Source organism: Salmo salar, chromosome 07 (genome assembly GCF_965601325.2).
Source record: "Salmo salar chromosome 07, fSalSal1, whole genome shotgun sequence".
Lineage (NCBI taxonomy): Eukaryota > Metazoa > Chordata > Actinopteri > Salmoniformes > Salmonidae > Salmo > Salmo salar.
Genome location: NC_138297.1, coordinates 18390031 through 18405477, shown reverse-complemented (window position 1 = coordinate 18405477; position 15447 = coordinate 18390031). Strand labels below are relative to the sequence as shown.

The 15447-nt window shown below is 42.8% G+C and overlaps 1 protein-coding gene and 1 long non-coding RNA gene across 4 annotated transcripts; both read right to left on the bottom strand.

The window, feature by feature from the left end:
* Positions 1–104: 104 nt before the first annotated feature.
* On the bottom strand, positions 105–15203 carry LOC106608636 (excitatory amino acid transporter 3). Of its 3 annotated transcripts, none has more exons than XM_014206705.3 (12): positions 14755–15203; positions 6853–6993; positions 6572–6664; positions 6357–6471; positions 6074–6116; positions 5753–5863; positions 5151–5335; positions 3819–3926; positions 3163–3285; positions 2756–2950; positions 2283–2417; positions 105–1948 (listed from the first exon to the last, which is right to left on the bottom strand). In XM_014206705.3, exons 1-12 carry the CDS (start codon positions 14837–14839, stop codon positions 1714–1716), a joined length of 1569 nt encoding a protein of 522 aa, XP_014062180.1. In that variant the 5' UTR covers positions 14840–15203; the 3' UTR covers positions 105–1713. The 3 variants fall into 3 exon arrangements, with proteins under 3 accessions (XP_014062180.1, XP_082833530.1, XP_045577555.1); XM_082977404.1 differs by lacking the exon at positions 14755–15203 and adding an exon at positions 13249–13478; XM_045721599.2 differs by lacking the exon at positions 3163–3285.
* Positions 7000–13241, bottom strand: LOC123743740 (uncharacterized). The gene is made up of 3 exons (XR_014392874.1): positions 12475–13241; positions 12325–12395; positions 7000–12069 (listed from the first exon to the last, which is right to left on the bottom strand). It is a non-coding gene; the product is annotated as an uncharacterized LOC123743740 (long non-coding RNA).
* Positions 15204–15447: the final 244 nt, after the last annotated feature.

Here is a 15447-nt window from a genome sequence, read left to right as displayed (position 1 = left end):
ATTCAATTGAATTCCTGGATTCTACTGCTGGGTCTGCCAAAACATTGCTTCAGAGGCCCCACAATTCTTTGTTTCTCTGACAAACAAACATGAAGCTTTTAAAGTTAGCGTTTATCAGAAAGCCTTTATTGTCAAGACAATCCTTATTAAAAAGTCATCCATCCTCTTTAGCAATTCATTATGAAAATATTTCACAGTATTCAATTAAACTCAAATCTCGTTAGTGTGCCCATCAACTCTACTTTCTTAAAGGCTATTGGTCACTTGAAAAAGACATTCAGCAGGTCTATGTTCATTACAAGTTTCCCACTGTATTTATTTGTAATATTGCTTCATGCAATAAAATTACATGGATGAATGATATAAAGTTAATGAATAAGATGTTTGGCACATATTGTAAAGCTTAAGAACATTAACTTTCACCAACAAATATACATGACTATTTAAAGAACAATCTCAGCTAAAGCTCCACACATACAAACCAATTATATTTATTTCAACTTGCTTTTATTAACTTTTTTTTTCTCGCTTTCAGGCCCACGGGGAAGGGGTGGTACGGGGGTCTCTGGATGTTGTTGGGGGATGGGGGGGGACTGATAGACAACCTCTGTTGCTGGGTGAGATGGGAAGGGATGGGAGGCATGGTTTCTGAGTGGGGAGGGCTAGATGGGGTGGGAGGCATGGTTTCTGAGTGGGGAGGGCTAGATGGGATGGGAGGCATGGTTTCTGAGTGGGGAGGGCTAGATGGGGTGGGAGGCATGGTTTCTGAGTGGGGAGGGCTAGATGGGATGGGAGGCATGGTTTCTGAGTGGGGAGGGCTAGATGGGATGGGAGGCATGGTTTCTGAGTGGGGAGGGCTAGATGGGGTGGGAGGCATGCTTTCTGAGTGGGGAGGGAGAATGCGGGCGGGTGGGTGGAATGGGTTGGGGTTGTCTTTGTATCTGACCCCCCCAGAACAAAAATGGACAAAACGAAATAAAAAGTCACACACAAAATAATTTGCAAAGAGTAGTCATCTTCTGAAGAGCAAACAAAGTCTGTTTGAGTCTTTGCAATATACAGTGTATTGAACATCAAGAATAGTTATTTCTTCTTCCATGCTATTTTTTGCAATACATATGCACAGCTCAGTCTGGCCATATATTATTTCAGTTACACCCACGCGCTGTAGGTATGAATTTCAAAAGCTCTGGCTCTTGTAGTCCCCTTTGTTCCCTCTATGTAAAAACAATAGCAAAAGTATTGATTCATTCAAAAGTGACTGTGTACATTGTCGGCACTATGTCAACATAACAATGGAAGCTCTTTTGGTAAAAGAGAGCATGGGTTCATCCCAAAGGGCACCTCATTCTCTACAGTGCACTACTAGTGCACTACTTTAGACCAGGGCCTATTTAGGCAATAGGGTGTCATTTCAGATACAGCCCAGCTCATTTTAAGGGCTGCTGAGGATTTTCACTTGTGGTTAAAAAACATACTGATCATCGGGGACAGTGCTGGAAAGAGAATCAAGATAGAACAGATGGTGGTGGCTGATATTGCTACAGATGTAGGATCTTAATTTGAGCCAGTGTGCTACAGCAGGAAAATAATCCTCCAGCAGTAATCCTGCATCAACAGGAAATGTTGGTCACAGAACTAGAACCAGGCAACAAACAGAACCAGGCTAAACATCTAGCAGCATTGGCACTTCTTTGCTCCCCCCCCTTCCTCCTAAAACTGGGAGGTCTCAGTGAAAGAGATGGCGTCGGTTTTGTCGACGGTGAAGCCGCCGTTGACATAGGACTTCTTCTCACACTCCTCGTTGTCCAGCGTGGTCCCCAGGGCGAAAGGGTTAGTCACGACCGAGGTGCCGTCCATCCTCTCCAGCTCCCGCATGGACAGCTTCTGAACAATGCCAGCTCCGTAGGCATCTCCCAGCACGTTGATCATGGTGCGGAAGCGGTCTCTGAAATGGCGAGTGAACATTGTCCGTTGATAATCAGTTAAAGACACTGTAGACTTTGCAATACGACGTCATCCTACACTGCGGGTCAACTTCCAGTTTACAGTCATCAACAACAATGTAACCTGCCAAGACCATCCCTCCTGGGCATTGTTTAAGGGATGGCACAAATTGGGAAGAGAATGTAGTGGCAGTCTTGGCAGATTTATGTTTTTGTTGTCTCCACTGTGTATGGTGATGGTGTGTTGCTGGGTCTACCTTTAAAACGTCACACCATTGGATTAATCACTAAAACAATATTTTATGTTGACAATATTTCACTCAAGGTATTACTCACAGCAGCCAATCCACAGCAATAATTAAAGTGACATCATTTGCCGGTAGTCCAACGGCAGTCAGCACAATCACCATGGTAACAAAGCCAGCGTTAGGTACACCGGCGGCTCCGATGCTGGCTACTGTTGCTGTTACACTGAAATCAGAGGAAACAGTAAGTTACCATTGTTACAATTGACATCATTTTACATGATTAGGTCTGTAACTTGACGATTGATACATGATACTAACATACATACTGCCATGACCTATTTCAACTGATTATGATTGAGTTTCCAGTGTGAAGTAAGTTTTGCCACGCACAAATCCATTTCTCCTTACATCACTCAGTGGCGTAGACATTCTGAGCAGCTGAAGTCGGAGACCGCCAAAGACTTTCCGTCTGATTAGAAATATGCCATGACACTTTCACCTGCCCAAAATGAGTACATCGAATACACAATCTCCTGTCAACCCAAGGTGTTGGGGACTTGCCTGATGGTGACAATCTGACCCACGTCAAGATCATAGTCGTTGAGCTGGGCAATGAAGATGGCAGCGACGGCCTCGTAGAGAGCTGTACCGTCCATGTTGATGGTGGCGCCCACGGGCAACACGAAGCGGGTGATCCTCTTGTCGATCCGGAGGTTCTCTTCGGCACAGCGGAAGGTGACGGGCAGGGTGGCAGAGCTAGAGGGAGGTAGCATTTAGGTTAAAGAAGGATGGATGGATGATTGGACAGGTAGGTGGATAATTGGACGGATGGATGGAAGAACGGACAGATGGATGGATTGGATAGATGTATTAAATGAATGGACAAATAAATAGATATGTCAGCGTTTACTGCTATGCTTTGCTATATACAACATAATGTATGATCCCCAATAGTGACCGAGGCTTACCTGGAAGAGATCATGAGAGCAGTGACCAGTGCCTGAGCCATCCCCAAGGCAAAGGTATACGGATTCTTCCTCACAATGACAAAGTAGATCAGTGGCAAAAAAACAGTAGAGTGGATAGCTAGGCTGAGGAGAAAAGTAAAACATTACAAAAAAGTGTTTGATTTTGACTCACTGTAAGAAATATCTGACTAATCCCTGGGGGTTAACTGGGGACTAAAACTCTTCTCCAGGTTATAATAACAGAATAAACAGGGCTGGGTATCAAAAGGCACCCTGTTTCCTTTATAGTCCTCTACTCTTTGACCACGACACATAGGCCTCTGGTCAACAGTAGTGCACTATATAGGGAACAGAGTGCTATTTAGGACACACAGGACAGCGTACCCCCCCCCCCCCCCCCCAGACTCTGGATAATCATTTTCCTGGTCACCCAGAGACATAATTCTGTCCAGGAAATTTACAGTTGGACAGGCATTCGCTAAAGGCCTCATTACTGCATCTGCAGGTTGAGCAGTTTTAAATGTCCTTGGTTCTTATCTGTGCCGGGACAGAGATGGCATTTTACAGTATCTTTGCAAGAATACTGGACCCTAATGCCAGCTATAAATCTACCAATGTTGTGGAGAGAGAGAGAGAGAATGCTGGTTTAGGCTCACCCACTCAAAACTGTCACCATGTACATGCCCAACTTCCTGAAGATTTCCCAGTCTTCTACCTCGATGATCTTGGCAGCGATGAGGAAGAGTATCCCCACTGGCATATAGCTGTAATAATAACAATGGTTATGTTAATGCTATCAACATTTCCATCACCTCCACCACTGGAATAGCATTGAATACTACAGTACATTCATATAATAGCATAGAAAATAGCTAATGTGAACTACAAGATTCTAAACATTTGTAGTGTAGCTAAGTGAGATGGAGGGTGAATTTTAAAATGAAAAAAATGGTATTCGTAAAGATAGCCTGTAGACTACACTGTACTTATGCCGCGTTCACATGCTAGTCAAAACTAGAAAACACTGGTTGTAGTTATACACGTGCCGTGTTCAACCAGTTAGCAAGTCGGAAATGTCCAAGTTCCAACTAGCATGTGAACTCAGCAATACATACCATATGATAATCTGGACTAGCCTTGTGGTGGCCTGTAGTTACATACCACATGATAATCTGAACTAGCCTCGTGGTGGCCTGTAGTTACATACCACATGATAATCTGGACTAGCCTCATGGTGGCCTGTAGTTACATACCACATGATAATCTGAACTAGCCTCGTGGTGGCCTGTAGTTACATACCACATGATAATCTGGACTAGCCTCGTGGTGGCCTGTAGTTACATACCACATGATAATCTGAACTAGCCTCGTGGTGGCCTGTAGTTACATACCACATGATAATCTGAACTAGCCTCGTGGTGGCCTGTAGTTACATACCACATGATAATCTGAACTAGCCTCGTGGTGGCCTGTAGTTACATACCACATGATAATCTGAACTAGCCTTGTGGTGGCCTGTAGTTACATACCACATGATAATCTGAACTAGCCTCGTGGTGGCCTGAAGTTACATACCACATGATAATCTGAACTAGCCTCGTGGTGGCCTGAAGTTACATACCACATGATAATCTGAACTAGCCTCGTGGTGGCCTGAAGTTACATACCACATGATAATCTGAACTAGCCTCATGGTGGCCTGTAGTTACATACCACATGATAATCTGAACTAGCCTTGTGGTGGCCTGTAGTTACATACCACATGATAATCTGAACTAGCCTCGTGGTGGCCTGTAGTTACATACCACATGATAATAGAACTAGCCTTGTGGTGGCATGTAGTTACATACCACATGATAATCTGAACTAGCCTCGTGGTGGCCTGTAGTTACATACCACATGATAATCTGAACTAGCCTCATGGTGGCCTGTAGTTACATACCACATGATAATCTGAACTAGCCTCGTGGTGGCCTGTAGTTACATACCACATGATAATCTGAACTAGCCTCATGGTGGCCTCGTTTAAAGCATCAAAGAACTCCAGCAGGATGCGTCCCCTTTCACCCATCTTGCCGATGACGAGACCAAACGCCACACAGAACACGATGAGGCCCAGCACGTTGAGCCCATCAGAATATGACCCGACTATTATATAGTCCTTGCTGATGTTCTACAGAGAGGAGAAATAAGGAAGCAAGTATAAAAATAGAAAGAGATTTTGGTCAAAACATCCACAGGTGAAGTACTGTGTTTCAGTGGGCTCGTCATTTTCTTGTGCTTTTTCCTCAGATCACAACATATTGACCCCTGTCCACACAGTGGCATTATAATGTTCTACAAGTTGATCTGTGGTCATAGCCATCACACTCGATGTGGGTAGCCAGGTGTAGACGCACTAAGGCTCATCTGAAAAAAAGACACTGAAATGGACACATTTTCATACCACAAAAGATTGTGATTGGATAGATAGACATCTGATGAACTCTAAACAAGTAAGAAAAGAAGACCGGGCTTGCCAGCTTCGGTCCTATCAAATCACAGCTCTTGACACACAGGCGGATAAACATATGGAAACAGTAACACCTACCTCTGGGGGAAGAATGGTTGCCATGACAGTGGTAGAGAGAGGAGGGAACATTGTGGTTGTAGTGTTCTCCTTCACTTTAGAGGGTTCCAACTCTTTGCGCATTGTCTTGTACTGGTTCAATTGAAATAGTAACATTTCACATGGTTATATTTGAATGTAGATCATGTTTTCTCCTCAAAGAGCAGTGATTGTATAGCCTGCCCCAGATTCGTTTGTGCCGTCTTGACAGTTCTCATAAGAGTTGACAAGGCAGCACAAACAGATCTGGGACCAGGCTAGTGACCGTAAGCTTGAATGTACAAATCAGACAACGACTCTTACCTGTTGGAAACAAGCCTGCACTATGTTTTCAGGAAACATGTTTCTGTGGATCGAATAGGACATATGTTGAGATGCCAACAACGTGAGCCAAATGTGGAAATGTTATTCACTGTATCTCTGACTGATGTAGAATGGGCTTTTTATAGAAATTCTATTAAATTAAATATCATATTCATTTATTTGATTGCTAAATTGGTTCGGTTCGGCCACCCCTCCCCTCCCTCAAACTAACTTTGCCACCGCTGCTGAAAATAATTATAGGAGAAACACTGGAAGCCGTCACCTGACAAGATCCAGTAGTGTGTCGACAGTGTTGACGTTTTGTGTGACCTCTGTCCTGTCGATGTTTTCTGCCTTCTGAGAGACACCAGGTTTGATGGTTATCACCAATGCAATACCTGAAAAACATGTTCACCATCACTCAATAGTCAAATGTCATTCTTCATAACAAATGGGGGAACAGCTGAAAGGGAGTGAGACCAGGCGCTTTTAACTCACCCAAAAGGACTGCAATGATGGTGGTGGTTAAGTAATAAACCACAGCCCTCAAACCTATCTTTCCGGAAACATCCGAATCCAGGGCGGCCACTCCTGTGAACACAAACAAGACCTGTTCACCCAAAGGAAGCATGTCTGTCAACAAGTCCTCTCAATGACTAGGACTATTTTAGTTGTCTTTGACTAAGATATCTGTGCGCATTCTCTGATGGCCCCCTTCATTAAACATAATGCAGAGTGACTGAAATAGAGCTGTTGAGATACAATTCATCCCAAGTGACCTGTTATCATGCTGGAGATGATGAGGGGCAGGATGACCAGCTTGAGCATCCGCATCAGGATATCTCCCGGGAATCCAAAATACTGCTTATCGAGGTGGGAAAGGGAGGCATATTCCCTAACCAACACCCCAAGGCCTATCCCTGAGAGAGAGAGACAGAGAGAGAGATGAATAAGGTTAGTTTACGAAGGTTTGTTCAATACGGTTGGTCCCGTGTGGCTCAGTTGGTAGAGCATGGTGTTTGCAATGCTAGGGTTGTGGGTTCGATTCCCACGGGGGACCAGTACGGAGAAAAAAATGTATGAAATGTATGCATTCACTACTGTAAGTCGCTCTGGATAAGAGCGTCTGCTAAATGACGTAAATGTAATACATCACAAGTTTAGTTCCCAGTTCCCACACTACCCATTCACTGAATATGAAGCATTTTCACTGTGGAAATGTAGTGGGAGAGAGGGAGATATAATGATGACAAAAGGAACAACATTGGTATTCGACCTGCATGCCATGTCAAATTAAAATGTAAACGTCGCTATTATTTAAGAGCTGCCAAGTAGAATACCACAGTATTATGACTATGTGACTTTCTCGTTTTTAGTTTATGGGCAAGGTGTTACATAACTTTTGCTTTGCACAGGGTTTCATGACAGGGGTTTAAGGTTGTGACATTGAGAAATACACTATGTGACGTTTATGGGATGGAGGGGGGGTTCGCCCATAAACGTCACATACAGTGTATTTCTCTGATCCACTTTCATCCTCCTCACCCTGTGTGTTATCAACCACTACAAGCCACCATAAAACAACCCTGTGAAAGGTTGGGAAAAGTGGTGACACAGCGAATTGTAACTAAATAGGTTACATCATTCCTAATTCTAAAATAAACCCTCATGATATACTGTACTGTATAGAAGTTGTTCCACACCGGTGGTGGTGGTGGTGGCAATACATTTTTTTTTAAAGTTATTTATTTATTTTACCAGGTAAGTTGATAATGGTGGTGGTGATTGTGGTAATGGTGGCAAGGTTGTAAGGGCTCCGCGTTGCGTCGTGCCTAAGAACAGCCCTTAGCCGTGGTATATTGGCCATATACTACACCTCCTCAGGCCTTAATGCTTAAGTAATTACCATTTTCCCATGCAATTTCTATCTGGTAATTTATGGAAAATAATGTTATTCCTTCAAAATGGTGAATCACAATCTCCACTGAGTTTTCATGGTTTCATTAAAAAGATGAGTCAGCACATTTCTTGAGATCTGGGTCTGTATTCACAGAGTTTTGTATTTTAGATAATAATAAATAAGAGTATATGGATATGGAGGGGACCTGATCCTAGATCACCACTCCTAGTCAGACTATTTATGAATACAGGCCCTATGGAGAGTAAAATCTTACAGCATGCCACAATAGGACAGTTATTGGCATATTCGCAAAGCTAAATTACTTACGGTTATGAATTAAACATACAAGACGACGTCCAACAATCCCGCCCATGTAATAACTTAAGTACAGAACTGGCATGGAAGGGGCTGCCTTGCTACTAGAGAGTAAGCATGGCCAGCAACAGAGGCCACATTGTGTAGTAGTGAACTTTTATGTGCACTGTAAAGCCATTACCGTGATTTTGACAGTAGCTTACAAGCAGCTCTGTGGCAAGTAAAATTCTGTATTTCATATTACAGTACAGCTACTGTAATATAAATATGGTATTGAAGAATGTACTGTGTAAATGCTACTGTAATCGGAATGAATGGATGAATTAAAAAAATTCATTGAGGAGAGCGGTTTGTATTTCACAGTATTTTACTGTAATTATATGGGATTAGTGCAAGCAGGTTGGCTGCTCAGCAATCTGGTCTCAGAGCATTTTGTATCATTCTGTACGTAAATCCGGGACACTCCATTTAGTATGATATGTTACGTTTTGTATGGTATGCATTCATTTGTGGAAGTCCATCACCCATTTCGTATGATATATATGTTACGAACTACAATTCATATTATTTGTTAAAGATTTGTAAAAAGTACAATGTGTTACGAATTTGAAAAACGTATGATATGTTATGAATTAGGTTAGGGGAAGGGTTAGCTAACATGCTAAGTATACTGAACAAAAATAAACGCAACAAGCAACAATTTCACTGAGTTACACTTCATATAAGGAAATCAGTCAATTGAAATAGATTCATTATGCCCTAATCTATTGATTTCACATGACTGGGCAGGGGGGAAGCCATGGGTTGGCCTGGGAGGGCATAGGCCCTCCCACTGTGGAGCCAGGCCCACCCACTGGGGAGCCAGGCCCAGCCAAACAGAATGAGTTTTTCCCCACAAAATGGCTTTATTACAGACAGAAATACTCAGTTTCATTAGCTGTCCAGGCTGATCTCAGACAATCTCGCAGGTTAAGAAGCCAGATGTGGCGGTACTGGTCTGCGGTTGTGAAGCCGGTTGGATGTACTGCCAAATTCTCTAAAACAACGGTGGAGGCGGCTTTTGATAGAAAAATGAACATTACATTCTCTGGCAACAGCTCTGGTGGACATTACTGCAGTCAGCATGCCAATTGTACGCTCCCTCAAAACTTGGCCTTTTATTGCCCCCAGCACAAGGTGCACCTGTGTAATGATCATGCTGTTTAATCAGCTTCTTGATATGCCACACCTGTCAGGTGGATGGATTATCTTGGCAAAGGAGAAATGCTCACTAACAGGGATGTAAACAAATTTGTGCACAACATTTTAGATAAATAAGCTTTTTGTGCATGTGGAACATTTCTGGGATCTTTTATTTCAGCCCATGAAACATGGGACCAACACTTTACATGTTGCGTTTATATTTTTGTTCAGTATAGTTGCAAAGTAGCTAAAAAGTATTAAATAGTTGCTAATTAGCAAAAAAATTATAAAGTTGTCCGTGATGAGATTTGAAAATAGCTCAAACATATAACGCAAAAGTCTAGCAACCTGAAGGTTGCGAGTTCGTATCATGCTAGACGCTGGCATTATACGCCCATCCTTCCACCCCGACCAAACACCCTCCTTTCGTTTTTGCCTTTTGGTAGCCATCTGTGTTATATAACTATACCAAAACGTAACATATCATACTAAATGGAGTGTCTCAAATTTACGTACAGAATTTATGTACAGAAAAATAAGAAATGCTGTGAGACCAGGTTGGGCTGCTAGGTAAAGTGTTTACAAACATTGCAGCATATTAATAAATATTTGCACTTCTAGAGGCGTTACAAAGGCTTCCAAACAAGCAGCAACTACATGGCAAAACACACCAAAAGGAAATGACAAAATGCTAATTTAAAATACCATGCACCCACTAGGGGTCAAAAGGTTTTTGGCGCTCCAACAATAGGGTACGGTACTGTTTTCTGTGGAGTGGAATTACAGTACCATTCAAAATACAGCAATTATTTTACTGTTAATAATACAAATAATTACCATATAACTTAGTTTTCCATTACAGTGTGACATCTGATGGTGGAACTGTTTGTCTGTTTAAGGCATTACATGGCAAACAAACCAAATTACTGACTGACAGAGTGCCCATCTCAGTATGTAATCCAAATGAGCTGTTGACTCTCTGTGGTCACTCAAGATTCCATGACACTTTCTAAAGAATAGAGGTGTTAATTAAAGTAATATTCTGCAATTTTGAGGATGAAATTCATTAACAATCAGAACACTCAATCTTAGTCGAAGGAGGTGCTAATGAACATTGTTCAGTGCCTCTGTGTTCAGTTTCTTCCAAATGTAATGGTATTGTGAGCTTCCATAGTTTCCTGGTCGATGTAGAGCTCAGAAAAAGGTGGTTGGTGGCAGTACGTCGTGACAACTTTACTGTCACCAAACACACAAAGGTGTGTAGAATGGACCTTTGGTCAGAGCATGGGGCAAACCAGTGTAAATGAACATGTGTTTATTTGCTAGCAGCAAAATAATAATGTGTTTATCTACGACATGTATCAATCATTTGTGTTGTAGTGAATATCAGTTTGTGTGGAGCTTGTATTGGCTTTAATTAGGCAATGAGTAACAAGGGTGGGGGAAAAATCAAGTAAACACAGAATAGTCAGAATGCAAGATTGCATACAATGTTACAGAGGTGTAATTGATTAACTGAACTGTTGAACATTTGCTGAAATACATTTTTTTTTAAACAAACCTATTCTACTGTAGATTTCTTCACAAGAACGTCAATACTTATTTTTCATAAAACCACTAAACTTGGCACCCATGCAGGGGATCCAATCAGGTGCGAGATAGACACTTCTGCAAGTAGTGGTAAAAATAAAAGTGGTCAACCTTCTCCCTTATAGTTTTTGAAACCTGAAGATCTTTATATATCATTTCAACTAGGATGTCCTCCTGTGCACAGATAACAAAGTCACACCAGCTACAACCTGTGAGAAGGATTTGACCTGGTACCTGCCAGTAGTAAGCATGAGATCTCTTCAACTTCAGCTCTCCATTCTGTATCTTCAGGTATCTACATTTGGGCACTTGACCTCTAAGAGTCCAAAGTGTAGTCTCACACTGGGATCAAATATGATTCCATCTGGAGAGGATCCTAACCACGGAGCATCTGGGTGCACTACGAAGCCACACGGAAAGAAGTTAACATTCTTTAGTGTGCAGTACTCCTGTACAGCCACTGGCTCCATGGCTAGCCCCCTCTTCATCTCCATGGTCTGCATACCAGATCCCTTGAACATCCGCTAGGTGGTCAGCTGAGGTCTCTCCCCGGACATGGCAAACCTCTCGGAAACGAGAGGATGTTATTCTCGTTTTCCTGAGCCGATGCCATTCCGGGCTGCTGCTCTGCTCCCTTGTAGCAACCTCGACTTTGTGTGACGTCTCGTAGGTTGTCTCTAACGCCTTGAGGTGGAACTGCTCCTGATGGCTAAGGATGTAAGCACACTGGGAAGACTGAATCCTGTAGCCATCTAATGGAAGTATTGGTGGAGAAGGGGCATCGGCAATCTTCACAATTTCACGGGTCTTTAGCTGTGGAAGCTGATAGGACAGAACACTGCCGGCTTGCACTGGCCCAAAGGCGGACTCAACCAGGGGCACGTCAGCTGACATTTCCATTGTTGTCACAAGAGGGGCAGTAAGTGGAGGAAAGTTGGCATACGTTTCTGAGACGCGGAGAAGGTCCATGTCAGGCATGTATCCATTGAGTGCTTTGTAGAGAGAACTTCTGCAAAACATTTTAAAACCTTAACATCAGGTTGGAGAGATTACTATGACAAAGACTCATGTAACTTTTTCAGAAACAGCACAAGCCCAAAAGTTCAAATAAAATGATAGATGATATATTTCCCCCCAGTCTTTGTCCCAAACATTTGTCATTACATCGTAAAGACGCCACTGTTTAGGCTTATCATCTGGATACAAGAACAATCACAAGAAAATGTTTTCTAAAATGTTTCCATTCTAGAAACCTCCAACTTACCTTATTCCATCAGCACACGAGTTAGTAGGTTTACGGAACTCTATCCCATCAACCGGACCTGGTTTCACACCCTAATTAACAAGGATTTACTGTTTCATAGGCTGAATAATTTTCAGGTGCATTTTTTTTCATGGATATTGATAGACTCACAAGTGTTCTTGGCTTGTGCCAACGCTGTTCTGTGTCTGTGCAGCTGTGAACTGGTGGTGCAGCAGGAATGTTTTGTTGAGAGTAGTGCGCTGTCTGGTAAAGAAGGGCCACCAGATGTTTGCACATAGCACTTCCTGCAACACAGGAGCAGTGGCTTTGGACCACTATCACTGGTACGGAGTGCTTTAACACCATCTGTGAAGATATGTGTGACTAGGGGCTCATTTAACTATACAGGAATAGATTATGTCTCAGTAACACAATTACCAAACAATGCATCAACAGATCTTTACCAAATAATCTGTTAAATGGGCAATTCCAAATTGGGATTGGGACCCATCTTAAATATCTATCTACTGATAAGATTAAACGTTGACACTGTCTCCAACACATTTTGACCATGATGACAGTGTCTCACAGGAGATGTTTAACAAGGTCCCTAGTAGCTATATAACCTTTCCCTACTCGCATGCTGTGCGGCGTTTCACTCTTCCTCATGGAGCTGTGACAGGCAGCCCTCGCGGTGATCTCCCCTGTCAATGTATCTTTGTTAGATACTGTGTAGAAGACATGAATGACAATTATTTGTAGCTAGCAGATATAGCTAGCAAGCATAACTTAACCAAGCTAACGAAAATACACACATTCTCAGGTAGATTCTGTCAACGTTACATCATTTCACGAAGTAACTAGCTAGCTACAGTTAATAGTTAAATTAGCTAGCTAATGATTGTAGCTAGCTAACGTTAAATCTGTCACTGACTTGGTACTCACCTTCATAGTTGTCTATGTAGCTTCCTATATTCATCTTGAACCCCTTTCATTCTTGCTAGCTGGAGTCTCGGAGGCTGATTTAACAATTCGATGTACATCATTAATATTAATTTGAGGCAAGTCCTGAAGACACCTAGTAAAAAAACGGCGACATAGTGGTAGTAACGTTATATCGTCGATAACTAACTCTCCTCTCCATGGCAACTGTTACAATGTTATTATAAATGACAATGTTTTTTTTCCAAGAAAGTTCAATAAAAAATGGAATAGGTTATCTATTCGGTCAGGTTTATGTGTTTACATTCTGAAACTAGTGGGTAACTGCATAAGTAGAAATTGCATTATCCTTGTGGAGGGCCCTTCAAAGTCAGCATTTATCATTTAATGGTTTGACAGCCTTTTAAACACAATACTGCCACTAAGCCAAAGTCCATTTAGTCCATAAAATCATAAATGTTCAACCAAGCAAGCACAACAAAATGGTTACAGGGCAGGACAATTCAGTGATGGGCCCTAAAAATCAGTGGGCTGTTTTTTCCAAATTGTGCGGTACAGGGGCAGGACCAAGTTTGGGAAACCCTGCTATATGGAATCCTTGGTACGTCCCTACCTTAAACCCTAAACTTAACACCTAACCTTATCATAACCATAACCAACCCTTTTCAACTTCAATGGGGGGGGTAGGGACGTCCCAAGGATTCAAAATCGCAAAGACTGATGCAGAATAACTGACTGACTGGACTGAAGGAGCCAGTGGAGTGGGTCAGTTCAGTCTAGTTCCGTTTGACTGGGGCAGTGAGACAGGCTCTGGGAGGCAGCACAGCATACAACAGTGCAGGGAACCCTGTCTCTGTAGGAGACTGGGCATCAGCGTAGCAGTGGCAGAGACTGCTGTGCACATCCATATAATGAACAGTCACACAGAAACACACATTATGACTAGCCACAGTCACACACACACACACACACTGTTCTGTTCGCATCCATCTTTGAACATCCTCACAGCTGCATGCACACACAGGTGCACACCCACGCAGCATGCACAAGGCAACATTATGCACACACAACAAATACACCCATGCATGCACATTACTACTCCCATTGGGCGGCGCACAGCGTCGTCTGGGTTTGGCCGGGCTAGTCCGTCATTGTAAATAAGAATTTGTTCTTAACTGACTTGCCTAGTTAAATAAAGGTTAAATCTTTTTAACTATTCTCATCAGCCAGTCCCCCAGCCCTACACATCCTTATAGGACCAAGACAGGCTTCTGGATGACTCTAAACCTGGACTGCAGCAGTGGAAAACATCAGGAGAGATTACAAATGTGTCAAAATAGACAAAAAGGAGAGAGGGAGTGGGAAAAGGGGGCGGGTGCACTGACAGAGCAAGGAGAGAGAGCGGAGACAGACAGGCAGCTACGCGGGAGTGTGTGACATCAAGCAGGGCTTCTTCACACTAAGCAGAGTGCAGACAATAGGGTTAGGGGGGGCTTCACTTTCACTTACCTAACAGCACCGACACAATGGTCGCAATCAGCAACCAGTTCCTCTTCAGTAAGCCTTTGAGGTCCCAGCCCCTGTGTTCTTTCATCTTGTCCACTGGCAGCGGTTTCCTTTAGCCCCCACAATAGATGGCACAATGGAAGTCGGACACAAAAGGATCCACGTATCGGGCGGCCAGCTGACAGATGTAAGCAGGCAGTAGAGGCCAGTAGCTGTATACGCTCCAGCTATAACTACCTAAACAGAAGATGCAGCTCTCCCGCCTGGCCGTCCGTTGTTTCTAATGGAGAGGGAGAAAAACGCCCCCTGCGTGTGTCGCTCTGTGTGTGTGTGAGGCAGAAAGTATGTGTGACAGAGAATGCGATCGATCAGCAGGTTACCTCCAACCCACCACCATTCCACACACACACCCCGTACCTCCCTCACAGACACACGAAGGCTCCATTCCCAGAATACACTGCCACCTACTGTGTCTTTAGACACCTAATCATTACTCTATCTAACACCAAAAGGCATTCTTCAAGAATATATAACACAAGACCCATAGCTAAAAATAAAATGACGAATTAACAGTTCTTTACAATTACCAAGTTCATTATTTTACGATAAAAATAAACATTCTGTATTTCACAGGTAGATATACTGTATACTGAAGAATGTTATGAAATGATAAGGACAGAAGAATGTTTAGAAATT